This window comes from Marmota marmota, unplaced genomic scaffold (assembly GCF_001458135.2).
Source record: "Marmota marmota marmota unplaced genomic scaffold, marMar, whole genome shotgun sequence".
Lineage (NCBI taxonomy): Eukaryota > Metazoa > Chordata > Mammalia > Rodentia > Sciuridae > Marmota > Marmota marmota.
The window spans coordinates 932481-948683 of NW_025999871.1; the positions used below are offsets into that span (position 1 = coordinate 932481).

Sequence of the window (16203 nt, forward strand, 5' to 3'; positions counted from 1 at the left end):
CAGTAGCCTTTCATTTGTCTGTTGCCAGCACTTACTCCTAGTGCTTAGGCTTAGCTTCTGTGTCCCTTTTCTGTCCCATGCCTTTTACCCCTATATAGCTCTCTTCACACCTCAAAGGGAGTCAGAACCAGGCTCCAGACAAGTTGTCAAAACATGTTCCTTAGGACAGACTTGAAGGGAGGAGCTGCTTGCTATGCTTTAGAGAGAAGTAACTGGTAGTCTTTTGAGAAGCCAGTAGGGGGCAGCAGCTGGGCTGAATCCTTAACATTTTATATCATCATCCTTGTAAGGTCCGGCAGGACCAGAATACTCACCCCTGTCAACAGACAAAAAGAGAGAGTCAGAATTGCAAGTTCCTTTCTCAGGGTCACATGCAGGAAGCGGCAGAGTTGAGGTCTGTATCCATTTGGGCCACTTATGGCTTTGTGCCCTGGAGGATAGCCCTAGGACCACTATGCTTTTCTCACTGTGCTTTTCTCACAAAGCACACCCCTCCTTACAGGCTAAGATGAAAATGCCCAAGACTGATTTTGCCTTCTTAGGTGACCATTGTCGAAAAAGCTGACAGTTCCAGCGTCCTGCCCAGCCCTCTGTCTATCAGCACCAAGAGTAAAATGACCTTCCTGTTTGCCAACCTAAAAGACCGCGATTTCTTGGTTCAAAGGATCTCTGACTTCCTCCAGAAAACACCATCCAAGCATCCAGGTGGAAGAAAAGCCAGTGTTGCAGACCCAGCTCCAGAGGTGAGGGAGGTCCCTTGGAAGCAGCCAGTTTCGAATTAGGACTTGGGGAAGGGCCAGGGTAGCCATGGCTTCCTCACTAAGCCTGACCCCTATGGTGCCTGCTGTGGGCCTCAAGCTGGAGGGCACCATACACAATGCTGCCTGATGACATCACGCCTCTCTGTACCCTGGTCCACACGCTCCAGACCTCCTCACTCTTGCCCAGCCTACCTCAAGGCCAAGTCCCAGTGAGAAACCTCCAACTGGATCAGTCACCCTCATCTCCATCCCTTATGAACTTCTGCTATACTGAGAGCAAGGGCCATATTGTTAAGGCCTATCCTCCTTGGGTTTATTCACATGATATTTGTTTCATTCATCATTCAGTCTAAGGTTCTTATAGAGAAAGACTCCTCTATTATTTGTATTGCTGAGGATCAGACCCAGGCCTTCAAGCGTGCTAGACAAACATTCTACTACTGAGCCACATCCCCAGCCCAAAATTCCTTTTTAAAGGCCTAACTACATTATCATTATTATACCAACAGACTTAATAATAATTCCTTAATATCATCAAGTACTTTTATAGCTGTGTCTTAGTAACCATGGGGAATTGGATCCAGGACCCCCCTCAAATACCAACATGATGGATGCTCATGTCCCTTATATAAGATGGCACTGTATTTGCATATAACCTATACACATTCTACAATATGCTTTAAATCATCTCAATGATTTACAATGTAAGTTCTATGTAAATAGTTGTTCTACTATATTGTTTAGGGAATGACAAGGAAAAAAAGTCTGTACATGTTCAGTATAGATGCAATTTTTTTCCTCTGAATATTTTCCATTAGTATTTGATTGATTCCACAGATGAAGAATCCATGGATACAAAGGGGTGACTGTTCACATTTCTCCAAGTGCAGGTGTACTTTTTACAGTTTGATTATTTGAATTGAGGTACACCAAAGTCATATATACATTATAATTGGTTCACGTGTGTCTTAAATACCCCTCCCCTTTTTTTTTTTGGTACTGGGGATTAAACCCAGAGGTGCTTAACCACTGAGCCACATTCCCACCCCTTTTTTATATTTTATTTATAGATAGATTCTCACTGAGTTGCTTAGGACCCACAAAGATGCTGAGGCTGGCTTTGAACTCGTGATCCTCCTGCCTTAGCCTCTCAAGTCTCTGGGATTACAAACAAGCACCACCATGCCCAGCTTTAAATCTCTTTCAATTTAAGTTTCTGCCTCTCTCTCTGTCTCTCTTTCCTCTCTTGAAGCATTTTGTTGAGAATTTGGGCTATTTATACTATAGAGACTCTCACAGTCTTCTTTTTTGTTTTGTTTTGCAGTACTGGGAAATAAACCCAGGCCTCACACATACTAGGCCCATGCTCTACAACTGAGCTATACCCCTAGCCCCACCATCTGAATTTTGTTGATTGCATCCACTGCAGGTTCTTAACAAGTTCCTTCATCCCTTATGTACTGTAAGTATGTTGAGCAGTGAGATCCAGAGCCTCCATCAAATTTAAGATAAATGGATTTTTGTTTTGTGCAGGTCTACCTATAGGCAGTATTGAGGCACTGTGTACCTTCAACAAGAAGCATACCACACATTGATGAGCATTGCTCAGATCCATCCATTCATTAGAAATTGCAAAATGGTAGCACCCTATTCTACCATTTTTTCCCCATTCGTGGGAATACTCCTATGAATAGAAAATTTTCCTTGTTAACTGTTTGATTACCACAAAACACAGTTCATATAAGAAAGACAGAATACATCTTTTAGTCTTTCCTTTTATTCACCAGTTGCCAAAATGATGATCAGTTGGTTTTCTAGTGTCCTCCAAATATGACCAATTAGTTTTTCATGTTTATTTCTTAGTGTAATTATGACCCTATGAATTTAAGCAACTTGATTTGTATTTATTATTCTTGCTTATTTGTATTCATTATTCTTACTCCATCTGTGATCAGAGGGGGCTTATTCAGATTGGCATAGATTGGTTATCTGAGCCAATCTGATTGGTTCCTTTGACACAATCCTGGTAGTTTTTGATGGGTTCCTTATTTTCTGGAATAACAAAGATGGGTATTCTGCTCTTGGTACTCAGTTTAAATTTGTGGAAAACCTTAACCACTGCAAGATTTTTTCAGAAATACACAGATTTAGCATCTCTGGAAAAAAAAATCAGCAGGGCTGTGGGTATAGCTCAGCGATGGAACTCTTGCCTAGCATGTGAAAGGCTCTGGCTTCAATCCCCAATACTACAAAAAGCAAGCAAAAAAGAAACAGCAGCCCTGCACCATAGGACCCATTCCCACTGGGGAGCATTGGAGCTCAGTGATGGCATATGCTCTCCAGCTCTCTAGAGCCCATCTGGTCAGGTCTGTGTAATCTTTTAAATTTTCCACCCCTGTGGCAGATGCTCAGTAAATTCTTAAGTAGGTGAAGAATAGAAAAAGAATGGGCGGAATCAGGATTGATAGGAGACATTAAGAAATGTTTCTTAGAGGAGGTTGGGCTCAATCTGGGATTTCAAGAAAGGATAAAGTTGGATTGCATGAAAGGAACATGAGCAGGATGCTGGAGCTGCCTTCACTTTTACAATATAGTACAATAGCTATTTACATCACATTTACACTGAAGGACAAGGCCTTATAGCCCAGAGTAAGCACAGACTGTGTAGCCTTTTCCTAGCACTCACCACTGGTTCATCCAGCATGTTTTTATTGTGTTCCTGTTGGGCACCAGCTGCTCTTCGAGGCAGCAGGCATAGAACAGTGATCAAACCAAATAAAACTTGTGCTCTCTTAGGACTTAAATTCTAGTGAGACAGACACTAAATAAACATATATGTCAGGCAGTGACAAGGGCAATGGATAAAAATAAAGACAGATCCCTTGAAGGTCCATGAGAATTTATGAATGGTTTCTTCTATTTCTGAAAAAAAAAAATGTCATTGAGATTGTGTTAGGAAAATTCATTAGATTACTTTGGGTAGCACCAATACCTTAAAAATATCAAGTCTTCCAATCCATTAACATGAGATTTTTTTTCCATTTATTTACATTTTTCTTTAATCTGTTTCAGCAACATTTTATAGTTTTCAGGGCCCAAGTCTTCCACCTCTATGGTCGAAGTTATTCCTAAATATGTTAATAGGGTTTTTTTTTTATGCTATTATAAATCGAATTGTAGGCTTTCCTGGATTTCTTTCTTTGATTATTCAAGAGAGAAATGGTTTGGGGAGATATTTCAAAGGTATATCTGTATTTGAAGGTATGTCTGGGTAAATGTGATGTAAATGCTATTATACTATATTGTTTAGGGGAAAGGGACAAGAAAAAAGTCTGTAAATGTTCAGTATAGAATTTTTTTTCCAGTTCTCAGAATTAAACCCAAGGCCTTGCACATGCTAGGCAAATGCTCTTCCACTGGACTGTATCCTCAGTGGAACAGGTGGATTAGACATGGGGTATTGGAAGAAGGGAGGGTTGAAGATGATACCAGGTCAGCTTCTTCAGGAACCTATTGGAGAACAAACTCCAGACAATCAGAAATGAGGAAGCTTTGGCATAAGGACTGGTGGAAAATATTTAAGTGTGGGAATAATGGTAGATAATGGGGATAAAGGGGACAGTATGTAAATTATATAGGCTCCATGATAGAACTATAGTATCATGAAAATATGAGCTAAGTTGGACAGAGTGGCACATGCCATAATCTCAGTGACTAGGAGGCTGAGGCAGGAGATTGTCAGTTTGAGGCCAGCCTCAGCAACTAGCCAAGACCCTGTCTCAAAATTTAAAAAAACATTTTAAAAGTGCTTGGTAGGTAGCTTAATGGTAAAGTGCCCCTGGGTTCAATTTCCAGTGCAAAAAAAAAAAAAAAAAAAAATGGAGGGAGGGATAGATAATTAACACCCCTTGCAAAAAAAAAAGTGACCCCTGTTATTCTCTGTTGACCTTAATGCAAAATTTCTGGTAAGAGGTGCCCAAACTCACTATATCCTTTTCTCCTCTATCAAGTCTTTTTTCTCTCAGAAAGTCTGCATTGATATTCTGTTAGGTTTGTGCTATTAGCTTTACATAGTTTCCTTATTCCCCACTTTTTAAGATAATGTCAGTTCCCTACTATGTATAATATTGAAAATATCTAGTAATCCTCTTCTTTCTTCTTTCCTTCCTTTTCCTGCCAATATCTATTTTATAGGTTATATTTTTATTCTTAGTTAATAAAAGTAAGACAATCAATGAGTTTATTCTCCAGGAACCTATTAACTTCTTAGCTTATATTTTCCTTCCTTTTTTCCTTCCTGCTTTCCTTCCAGCACAGTGACAAAATACATGAGTTAATCAATTTATTATAAAGAGGAAAGGTTTGTTTGGGCTCACAGTTTTAGAGCTTTCAGTCCATGGTCACTTGGCCCTATTGCTTTGGACCTATGGTAAGGCAGAGAACATCATGGCAGGAATATGTGGGAGGGAGACCTGTTTATTTCATGACATTCAGAAAGCAAAAATAGAGAAATCAGCAGGGTCCAGTGGCACACCTGTAATCCTAGCAACTTGGGAGACTGAGGCAGGAGAATCACAAGTTCAAGTCCAGCCTGGGCAACTTAGCAGCAAGCTATCTCAAAATAAAAAGGACTGGGGATACAGCCCAGTGGAAGAGCATTTGTCTAGCATGTGCAAGGCCTTGGGTTTAATTCTGAGAACTGGAAAAAAAATTCTATTTTGAACATTTACAGACTTTTTTTCTTGTCCTTTTCCCCTAAACAATATAGTATAATAGCTATTTACATCAAATTTACACTGTATTAGGTATTATACATCATCTAGGAGGATGTGTATAGGTTAAATGTAAATACTGCTAAAGGGATTTGAGCATCCTTTGATTTGGGGTAGGGGTTATGGAACCAATTCTCTGTGGATACCAAGGGTTGACTGTATGCACTGAAGTACATAGATCATAGTGTACAGCTTGTTGAATTTTCACAAAATGAACACAATGTGTGAGCAACACCAGTTAAAGAAAAGGGTGGGATTTTAAAGGTGATTATTAGCAAGATTATATACTGATAATAAGGAATCCAGTGGAAAGGGAAGAAAATGGTGTTGAGAACTGGGGTCAGTTGTTAAAGAAAGGTCCTGGAAGTGAGAGGAAAAGAGATCCTAGAAGGGGTAGAAGAAAACCCAGACCTGGCATGCATGGATCCAGAAGCAGATAGGTGGTCCTGTCATGAATCCAGCAACACTCAAAACCAGAAGTGGTTCAGAGATCTCCACCCAGCATCCTGAGCAGTGAGCTTTTATAGGCCAACCCAGAAAGCAGAGAAATCACCTGATTGGCTACAGCTTGGCCCTGCCTTATTTGGGTTTTAGTGTGATAGGTTGGCTGCTGTGATTGACTGAAGCTCAGCTGCCTATGATTGGCTGAAACCTGGCTATTGGTTATAAAATGTTACACCTAGATATAGATAGATACATACTCTCCTAAATTAGGTTTGGGTTTGTTAATGTACTAAGGTAGGTTGCAGTTTATTGCATAGGAACTTAAAGTATTGAGACAGCCTCAGGCTAATGGCCTCCTGCTTTTTTAATATAATAGGACACTAGAGTTCAGGAAGAGGCCGGGCAGCACCAGGAATAGTTTCCTCAGAAGGACCCAACTTCAATGAAGATGAACCCATTTCCCCCAAAGAGGCCCCAACTGACCATTGTGGGTGGTTTTGGTTTTAGGAAGGACATATATAGATGTCCAGCCAACCAGAGAGGAAATGCATGGCAGGCTCTAGCCATAGCCTCCCCACAACCAGGCCAGGTCCATCCTTTGGGCACCATGTACCCCCCATGACCCTTCCTCAGTGACATCTCTGTCCAGCTCTGTGGATAAGCATGCATCAGAGGCCACATGGGGCGGCTCAGTTGTTAGGTGCTTTCCCTTCCCTGTTTTATTTTCTAGTCTCTCCCAGCTTCTCAGGAGGTTCCAGAACTGCCCACCAGCCCATCATCTCCTCTCAGTGGCTACCAGAATTTCAGTGCTCAGGAGGTGCCAACTGCTTCCCAGGGCCTGCTCAAAGTCTTCCAGAGAAACTCTCCCATGGAGGATCTTGGAGCCAAGGGGGTAAGCTGTGAGTGCTGGCATCTCAGCTATGAACCAAAGCCAAGCCCTCAGGAGGAAGGCTGGAGCCGGCCTCTGGGTTTGTGCCTTTATGACCAGCTCAGCCCCTCAGAGGTTCTCAGGCTGACCTATGGACAGTACCCTCCCAGGGCTACACTCAACACTGTGAGGTAGACAAGGCAGACTCTGGGGACAGCCACCCTTCCTGACCATTGTGGCTACCTGCCACTGAGTAGCTCATCTTCTGACACCTTAGGATGGTGGTGTGATCCAGTCCAGCCTGGGCTTTTCCTGCATCTCTATCTGTAATCATTTTGAAATCTGAGTTTACTGGCAACACTTTCTAGATTATTTACATAGCGGGCATTCAGCCTTGCTCAAAAAAGGCATAGCGGACTTTGTCACCTAGGCCTTGGCACTCCAAGATGCTCTTCAGCCCCCAAACCCTCTGGTTTCCTTTCCCCTCAGGCTAAGGAGAAGATGAAGGAGGAGTCGTGGAACATCCACTTCTTTGAGTATGGACGTGGTATGTGCATGTACCGCACAGCCAAAACACGGGAGCTGGTCCTGAAGGGCATCCCTGAGAGTCTCCGAGGAGAGCTCTGGCTCCTCTTCTCTGGTGAGTCAGGTCTAGCTGCCCCCGCCCTGGCTCAGCCACTCTCAGTGCCCAAATTTCTCTGCATGTGATGGGCTAAGAGTACAGCTCTATGGTAGAACATGTGCTTAGCATGCACAAGGTCCTGGGTTCTATCCCTAGCACCAAAGAAAGTTCTCTCGTAAGCCGATCTGGTCCTGAGGTCAGTCAGGCAAGGCAAGAGCTACCAGCTATTTCTCAAAGGGGAAACAGGGTGTGCAGGGATCCAAGTCCTGAGGAGCAGAGGCCAGGAGCAGGGGATATTTTGGTGTGTACATTCCTACTGGTGTCCGAGGCAGCCTCCTTTCTTTGGAACAGCCTCCAACAGCATTCACCTTGTGGCCAGTCGGACCATATTAAGAGGGCAAGTCAACCACTTCTTAGCTAGAGTGCCCTCCCAGGAACAACAAGGGAAACTCTGTCTCATTCCTTGTAACTGACCTTAGAGTTTACCTCTCCTCTGTGGGGCATTCATGTCTCCAGTCTACTCTTAATGCCTCCCAAATGCTGGGAGGAATCAAGATAGCTGCCACCCATGTCTCTCCAGGGGCCTGGAATGAGATGGTGACCCACCCTGGCTACTATGCTGAGCTAGTGGAGAAGTCCATGGGGAAATACAGCCTGGCCACAGAAGAGATTGAGCGAGACCTCCACCGCTCCATGCCTGAGCACCCTGCCTTCCAGAATGAGCTCGGGATCGCTGCACTCCGGCGGGTGCTGACTGCCTATGCTTTCCGAAACCCCACTATCGGCTACTGCCAGGTAAAAAGGCTTAATGGGGCCCAGAAACAGCATCTCCCCACCAGAGGCTTCCAAGAGCAGGCCCCTGAGGCCATGGGCCTATATGATAGCCTCATATACCTGTGACCTGGCCCTCCCACAAGAAGGAGCCTGACTGCAGAAAAAGACATGATTTTAAAATGATATTAATTTCTCATCTCATCCCCTTGTCATATATTAGGTTTTTTCTGCTTCTGGTCTGAGTCTTGGCAATGTTTGATTTTTTTTTCAATATTTTTTAGTTGTCAATGGGCCTTTTCTTTTTTATTTATTTATATGTAGTGCTGAGAATCAAACCCAGTGCCTCACACATGCTAGGCATGTGATCGTCCACTGAGCTACAACCCGAGCCCAGTGTTTGATCTTTTTATGTTTATGAATATACATGATATGACATCATTTTAACCATTATTAAGCACATAGTTCAGTGGCATCAATTACATTCTCATGGTTGGGCCACCATCACTACCATTCATCCACAGAATTTTCTCATCTTCCCAAAATGAGACTCTATACCATTAAACACTAACTCTACTGCCCTTCCCCACCAGCCCCTGGCTACCACCATTTTTCCTATGGTCTTTATGAATTTGAATATTCTAGGTACATCATATAAGCGGAATCATAAAATATTTGTTTTTTCGTGCTGGCTTTTCATTTAATGTCCTCAAGATATATCCATGGTGTAACATGACAGAATTTCCTTCCTTTTTAAGGCTGAATAACACTCCATTCTAGCTATGTACCATATTATGTTTATGCATTCATCTGTTGATGGACACTTGGATGGCTTCCACCTTTTAACTATTATGACTATTTCTGCTATGAACATGGGTATATAAATAGCTGTTGGAGCCTCTGCTTTCAGTTATTTGGGGTATGTATCCAGACAAGGTTGCTTAGACCATGTGGTAGTTTTGTGTTTAACTTTTTGAGGAACATACTTCCATGGCACCTGCATCATTTTACATTCCCCCAGCAATTCATAAGTGTTTCAGCTATTCCACATCCTCACCAACACTTATTACATTGTTGATATTTTTTAAAATATTTATTTATTTTTTGTTGTAGTTGGACACAGTATGTTTATTTATTTTTATGTGGTGCTGAGAATTGAACCCAGGGCCTCCCACATGCTAGGCAAGCGCTCTACCACTGAGCCACAACCCCAGCCCCCTCTGTTGATATTTTTTTTATATTTTATTTGTTGTTGTTGAACCTTTATTTTTATGTGGTGCTGAGAATCGAACCCAGTGCCTCACACATGCTAGGCAAGCGCTCTACCACTGAACCACAACTCTAGCCCATGTTCTGTTGATATTTATAGTCATGGGTGTGATGGGGTATCTCACTATGGTTTCAGTTTGCATTTCTGGCAGCTTTTATCTTGAAATCTAATGATTTTTTTTGGGGGGGGGTAGTATCAGGGATTGAACCCAGGGGTACTTAACCACTGAGCCATATAGCAGCCCTTTTTTATATCTTATTAGAGAGAGAGAGTCTCACTTAGTTGCTTAGGGCCTCACTAAGTTGCTGATACAGGCTTTGAACTTGTGATCCTTCTGCCTCAGCCTCCCAAATCACTGGAATGTGTCCGGCCAGTCATTTTCTTGACCAGATAAAATGGCTTTTTGTGTGCCTTAAGTAGTGTCTGGATTTCAAGGAAATCAACTCCCCAAAACTCACTTTCTATAGGACTAGTATTCTGTATGAGCAGTGTGCTGGCTTGAAATAATTTTTAAAAATAATTTGGCAACTTTGAGGCTTCTTCATGTTATCAGCTAAGGCTGTGTATGATCCCAATTTTGCTGTAGCCTATGTGCAGAGCCCTGGCCACACAGCTCACTTACACATCAGCTCAGTCATGCATCACACCACCAAAGCCAGACACCACTCTGTGGAAATGTTATTTGCTGATGTCCACTTTTTCTGTTTTCTCAGTGCCTTCTCACCCAATTTGAAGAAGCTGGATGACTGTTTCTGTTAAATGATTTCCTGCAAATTACCTGTTGGCAAATTTCCCAGAGCTAGACTGGGACAGTTTCTCTTTGTTGCATGCTAGACCCCCCTAAAGGGGCAGACTTGCTGACAGAAGGAGGCCAGTGTTGGGGAGGATTCAGTTTTACTCAGTGGCCAGCACTGTGAGCCTCCCCTCTCCTGTTCTCTGTGCCCCACAGGCTATGAACATCGTGACCTCAGTGCTCCTGCTCTATGGCAGCGAGGAGGAGGCCTTCTGGCTCTTGGTGGCCCTCTGTGAACGGATGCTTCCTGACTACTACGACACCAGGGTCGTGGGTGAGTGGCTTAGGAGCTCCCTTGCCTCAGCCTGCAGTTGCCTGGTAGCTTCCCATGCAGGTGGCGACCCCTTCCCAGCCCAGGCCCCATGCTAAGTACTCTCCTCTCAACCAACCATGTGTACTCCCACAGGCCTCACAGGCATCCTGCAGGCGCCATGCAGATGTCCTGACTCCTCCCTTACTGGCTAGAAAGCTGATAAATAATCACCCAGAAAGAAGAGATCCAAACACACCCCCAACCCTCTGCCTCCTTGGCCCAGCTCCTACCCAGACTTTAATGTGTTCCTTAGCATCACAGGAGGTTATTACATGTTCACTGGCTTTGAAAAATTCACCTGGAGCCTTAGTTGTCATCGAATTTTTCCTAACCTTTGTTATTGTTTTGTTTTTATGGTGCTTGGTATTAAATCCTTTGTTATTGTTTTGTTTTTATGGTGCTGGGAATTAAGCACAGGGCCTTATACATGCTAGGCAAGTATTCTACCACAAAGATATAACCCAGTCCTTCCTAATCTTTTTTCTTTTTCTTTTCTTTCTTTCTTTTTTTTTTTTTTTTTTTTTTTTTTTGGTGGTGGTACTGGGGATTAAACCNGCTGGGATTACAGGTGTGTGCCACAGTGCCAGGCCTTTCCTAACGTTTTTTTTTTTTTTTTTTTAAGAGAATTTTAATATTTATTTTTTAGTATTTGGCGGACACAACATCTTTGTTTGTATGTGGTGCTGAGGATCGAACCCGGGCCGCACGCATGCCAGGCGAGCGCGCTACCGCTTGAGCCACATCCCCAACCCCACGTTTTTTTTTTTAATATTTTTTTAGTTGTAGTTGGACACAATATCTTTATTTTATTTATTGTTATGTGGTGCTGAGGATCGAACCCAGCACCTTGCATGTGCTAAATGACTGCTCTACCACTGAGCCACAACCACAGCCCCTCCTAACCTTTTTTATTGTAGAAAATTTTAAACATTAAAACTAGAGAGTATAGGCTGGGCATGTTGGTACACATCTGTAATCCCAGCAACTCAGAAGGCTGGGCAGAAGAATCGTAAGTTCAAGGCCATCCTAGACAACTTAGTGAGACCCTGTGTCAAAAAAAAGGAGTGGGATGTAATTCAGTGTTAGAGGGCCCCTGGGTTCAATTTCTAGTACAAATATATATACATACACAAACACACACACACACACATACACACACTTTGAATAATCTCTAGATTACTTATAATACCAATACAATGCAAATGCTTTAAAAATAGTTGTTACACTGTATTGTTTAGAAAATAAGGACAAAAAAATCTGTATGTGTTAAGTAAAAATGCAATTCTTTTTTTCCAAATATTTTTTATCAATGGCAGGTTGAATTCAGGGGTGTGTTTGTGTGTGTGTGTGTGTGTGTGATACACCTAGAGAGTATAACTTACCCATGTACCTATTGCCCAACTTCAACTATTATGAATTTATAACTAATAAAATCTGTATCATTAAATGGGAATGGACTCACAAAGGTATTTCATTACATGTATCTATGTCTGTAATTCTGAGATGTCCTTCCCATTCTGTTTCGGGTTTAGAATTACCACTTTGGGGATCTGTTTTAGTCAGTTTTTCAATGCTGTGACTAAAAGACCTGAGAAGAACAATTTTAGAGGAGGAAAATGTATTTGAGGGCTCATGGTTTCAGAGGTCTCAGTCCATATATAGCTCCATTTCTCAGGACTCAAGGTGAGACTGAACATCATGGCAGAAGAGTGTAATGAAGAGAAGCAGCTAATATGATGATCAGGAAGCAGAGAGAGAGATTCTATTCCCCAGATACAAAATATATATCCCAAAGGCACATCCTCAATGACCCACCTCCACTAGCCACACCCTACCCACCTTTAGTTACCATTCAGTTAATCCCATCAGTGGATTAATTCACTGTTTGAGTTGAGATTCTCACACCCAATCATTTCTCCTCTAAACCTTCTCCCATTGTATTACATAGGAGCTTTTCAAGGACACATCATATCCAAACTATAACAGGTTCCTTTAGATTTGTATCTATTCACAAACAGAACAGTAGGCAGTATTCACCAGGGCCACTGTTTACTTCTGACACTTTAGGGGAAGAAATTAATACTTTCCCAAAGGAACATCCAAGTACTGTCAACCATCGTATCCACAAGTCTTACATCTGTGAATTCAACCTGCCATTGATCAAAAGTATTTGGAAAAAAAGAATTACATCTTTACAGAACACATATAGATTTTTTTTGTCCTCTTTCTCTAAGCAATACAGTATAACAACTATTTTCAAAGCATTTGAATTATATTGGTATTATAAGTAACCTAGAGATTATTTAAAGTATACGAACTTAGAATGGATTCTATGCAAATACTATGCCATTTTCTATAAGGACCTGAGCATCTGAGACTTGGTATCTAAGGGAGTCACGGAGCCAGTTTCCTGCAAATACCAATCTTTTTCACACGGTGGTTTGGAAGTCTTTTTCTTTCTTGTTTTCTACCCCCCATCTCCCTCCAGCCCTCTGGCAGGGCCAGGAGTGGACAGAAACCAGGTGGGCTTTCTTGAGGCCCCAGGGGTGGGATCATGTCTGGCTTCCTGTCCCCTCCACAGGAGCCCTGGTGGACCAAGGCATCTTTGAAGAGCTCACAAGGGATGTCCTGCCTCGGCTGTCAGAGAAGATGCAGGACCTGGGGGTGATCTCCAGCATCTCGCTCTCCTGGTTCCTCACCCTCTTCCTAAGCGTCATGCCTTTTGAGAGCGCTGTGGTCATTGTTGATTGCTTCTTCTATGAGGGCATCAAAGTTATCCTGCAGGTGGCCTTGGCTGTCCTGGATGCCAACATGGAGCAGCTGCTGGGCTGCAGTGATGAGGGCGAGGCCATGACCGTGCTGGGCAGGTGACCAAGCCAGGCCCCTCTTGCTGCTGGGAAGCTGGTGGTAGAACCCCACCTCTCATTAGCACTGGGTGTGACTTAGTCAGCATTCAGTGACTGTGTCCACCAAGTTCCAAAACTAGGCCCAGGGACACCCTGGAGATGAGAGAGAGTTTTCCTAGTGGGAGCCCAAATAGCATTTGGAGAGTGATAAATGCTAGGACAGAGGAAATGAGGAGAAGTAACCAAGAACACCAGTCTTCAGGCCACCACTCATGTGTGGTCAGAGATGCTTTCTGGAAGAGTGACCCAGAGCTGAGATCCAGATGATGATGACCATTCTTGATGGTGGCCAGGAGACTCAGCACAGAAGGGCCTCCAGCTTCTAGCAAAGGCTGGGTCTCTCATTTCCACAAAGCTGTCTTGGTGGTATCTTCCTGAACTTACAGCCCCTCTACTTCCCCACTCCCAGATAACATGCCTACTCTGGCTAGCTGAAGTAGCTGAAAGCCGTCCCACTGGGTCATGACTAAGGTTCAGGGGCTTCCTGGCCTCCTTCTCCTCTTGCTGCTCACATCCCATCCCTCATAGAATCTCTCTGAGATCTGAGTTCTTCCTTCCATCCCTACTGCCTCATCACAAACCCATGAGACCTCCCTGGGCCTGTGTCTACTTCTGCATGGTTTTCTCTGTTCTAGTTCCTCACATACCAGCATCCCACAGGACTCTTTCCAATCAGATCTGACCCTGTCCCTCCCCTGGGGGTTAGGGGACTCTATATCACATTTGGTCTTCTATACAAAAGAACTATCTGAGCTAGGCATGGTGGCACATGCCTGTAATCCCAGTGCCTGCCTCAGGAGAATGAGGCAGGAGGATCATAAATTCAAGGTCAGCTCCTTCCCAACCTCATTCTAGCCCATGCCCTGAACTTTGTACAGTCCTGCTGGTCTATGGGCATATCTGCCCAGCCTAGAACATTCCCAGCTACCAGGGACCATGTGGGACACTGCCACTTGCCTGTTGAGTCAGGCTAGTTATTGATGGGAACCCTGCCGACCTGGCAGAATTACACACACACCTCGCCCATACTCTGGTCCCCTAGTGTCAGAACACTCATATTCTGCAGTGAACAGAACAAGCCTCTCAGGAACATGTGTCGGGGATGGGCCATGGCCAGTGGGTATGGAGGGACCAGCTACCCTCTCCTACCCAAGTGTCATGTTTATCTCAAGAGAGACTGGGAGGGCTTGAAGTCCTGGCTAGGGTAGGCTGGCTAGCCAAAATAAGACCCTATCCATGAGCCTGTGTTCCTGAAGAAGCCAGGTTCCCTGGGCCACTATAGGTACTGCCATAGCAGGCTTCCCCTCCAACTTTCTCCTGGGACTCCCTGATTCTTCCTGGTCAGGCCCCATCAACTCCAGAGAAGAAACATATCATCCTTCTAAGGAGGTAGGAGCTGGACTCATGGAGAGTGTCCAACCAGGGCCACCCCAGGGATAGCCAGGCATCCTCAGAGTCAGTGCTTAGGCCTCCTGTCAGGGTGAAGCCTTAAGGGAAGCTCTCCAGCTTGACAGAGGACCTGCCAGGTCACACTGCTGCCCTCCTGAAGGGTTACCAGTCCTCAGCACACTCCTTATCAGGAGTTGTCAGTACATTCCTTCGCTGTGGATGAGATGTACTGTGGTCACTGGATGGTCTAGAATTCTGTCCTTTAATCTTTACAGATACCTGGATAATGTGATCAATAAGCAGAGTGTCTCTCCTCCTATTCCACACCTCCATGCCCTGCTGACCAGTGGAGATGACCCTCCTGAAGAGGTGGACATCTTTGACCTCCTAAAAGTGTCCTATGAGGTCAGCAGAGCTGGTTTGGCCAGGCCATTCTCTCTGGCCTTTTGGTTTCAGGTGGCTGCACATGAGTGGGAGGGGTGACGACCCAGTGCACTATGCTTGCACTTGATCTCACTGCTTCACTTTTGGCCTGTAGAAGTTCAGCAACCTGAGGGCCGACGACATTGAACAGATGCGGTTTAAGCAGAGACTGAAAGTGATCCAGTCCTTGGAGGACACAGCCAAGAGGAGTGTGGTACAGTAACTGACAGGGCAGGGGTGGGCCAGGTGGGTGACCCTGAAGACTCATCCCCGGGACTGGTGCACAGCCCTACTTGTGCCCTGTCCCTTGTGCTGCGTTGATTCCTAAGTCATGATAGGGTGGTGCATGAAATTGGAGTCCAGGAGTGTAGGTAAAAATTTGTGGAAGTAAGGAGAGGTCCTACTCATTTTTTTCCTGCTCATAGTTGGTAAGTGGGAAGCATTTCTTTCACCCTGCACCCTACAGGACAACCACCTTCTGGGCCAAGTCCTCCCAGCCTGGCTTTGCCATGTGTTCCCTGCCCCTGCCCCCAGATGGTAACACTCAGCTACCCTTTCCCTACCCCACACTGCATGCCTTTGCTAAAAGCCTTCTCTCTGGGGGGAGTCAGACTATTCCTGCCACCCATGCTGCAGGACCTATTCATGATCTCTGCCCCTGCAAAGGTAGGGAGTTATTACTTTGCCTCTATATTCCCAACACTGTTCCTCAGGCCATTGAGGGTACTTTGATCACAAGCAACAGAAACTGAGTGACCCTGACTAGTTGAAGAAAAAACAGACTTGATTGGCAAGTGCCAGGACCCCTTCCAAAGAACCAGTCCTACGCAGGAATCCAGATGGCAAGAGCTTAATGACCATCTTCACCCTG

General features: G+C 44.2%; 1 protein-coding gene across 9 annotated transcripts in view; it reads left to right on the top strand.

Moving 5' to 3' along the window:
* Tbc1d9b (TBC1 domain family member 9B) overlaps positions 1–16203 on the top strand; it is a 48564-nt gene that overhangs the window by 16734 nt on the left and 15627 nt on the right. For 8 of the 9 annotated variants that reach the window (XR_007341144.1, XM_048784672.1, XM_015506377.2 and 5 more), the window contains 8 exons: positions 543–743; positions 6708–6869; positions 7335–7485; positions 8048–8262; positions 10458–10575; positions 13196–13481; positions 15185–15314; positions 15448–15546. Coding sequence is in view for 8 of the 9 variants with exons in the window: in XM_048784672.1 (XP_048640629.1) it covers positions 543–743; positions 6708–6869; positions 7335–7485; positions 8048–8262; positions 10458–10575; positions 13196–13481; positions 15185–15314; positions 15448–15546 (1362 nt within the window). In the remaining variant the exon portion in view is untranslated. The remainder of the gene's footprint in view (positions 1–542; positions 744–6707; positions 6870–7334; positions 7486–8047; positions 8263–10457; positions 10576–13195; positions 13482–15184; positions 15315–15447; positions 15547–16203) is intronic. The other variant, XM_048784658.1, reaches the window with a different exon arrangement.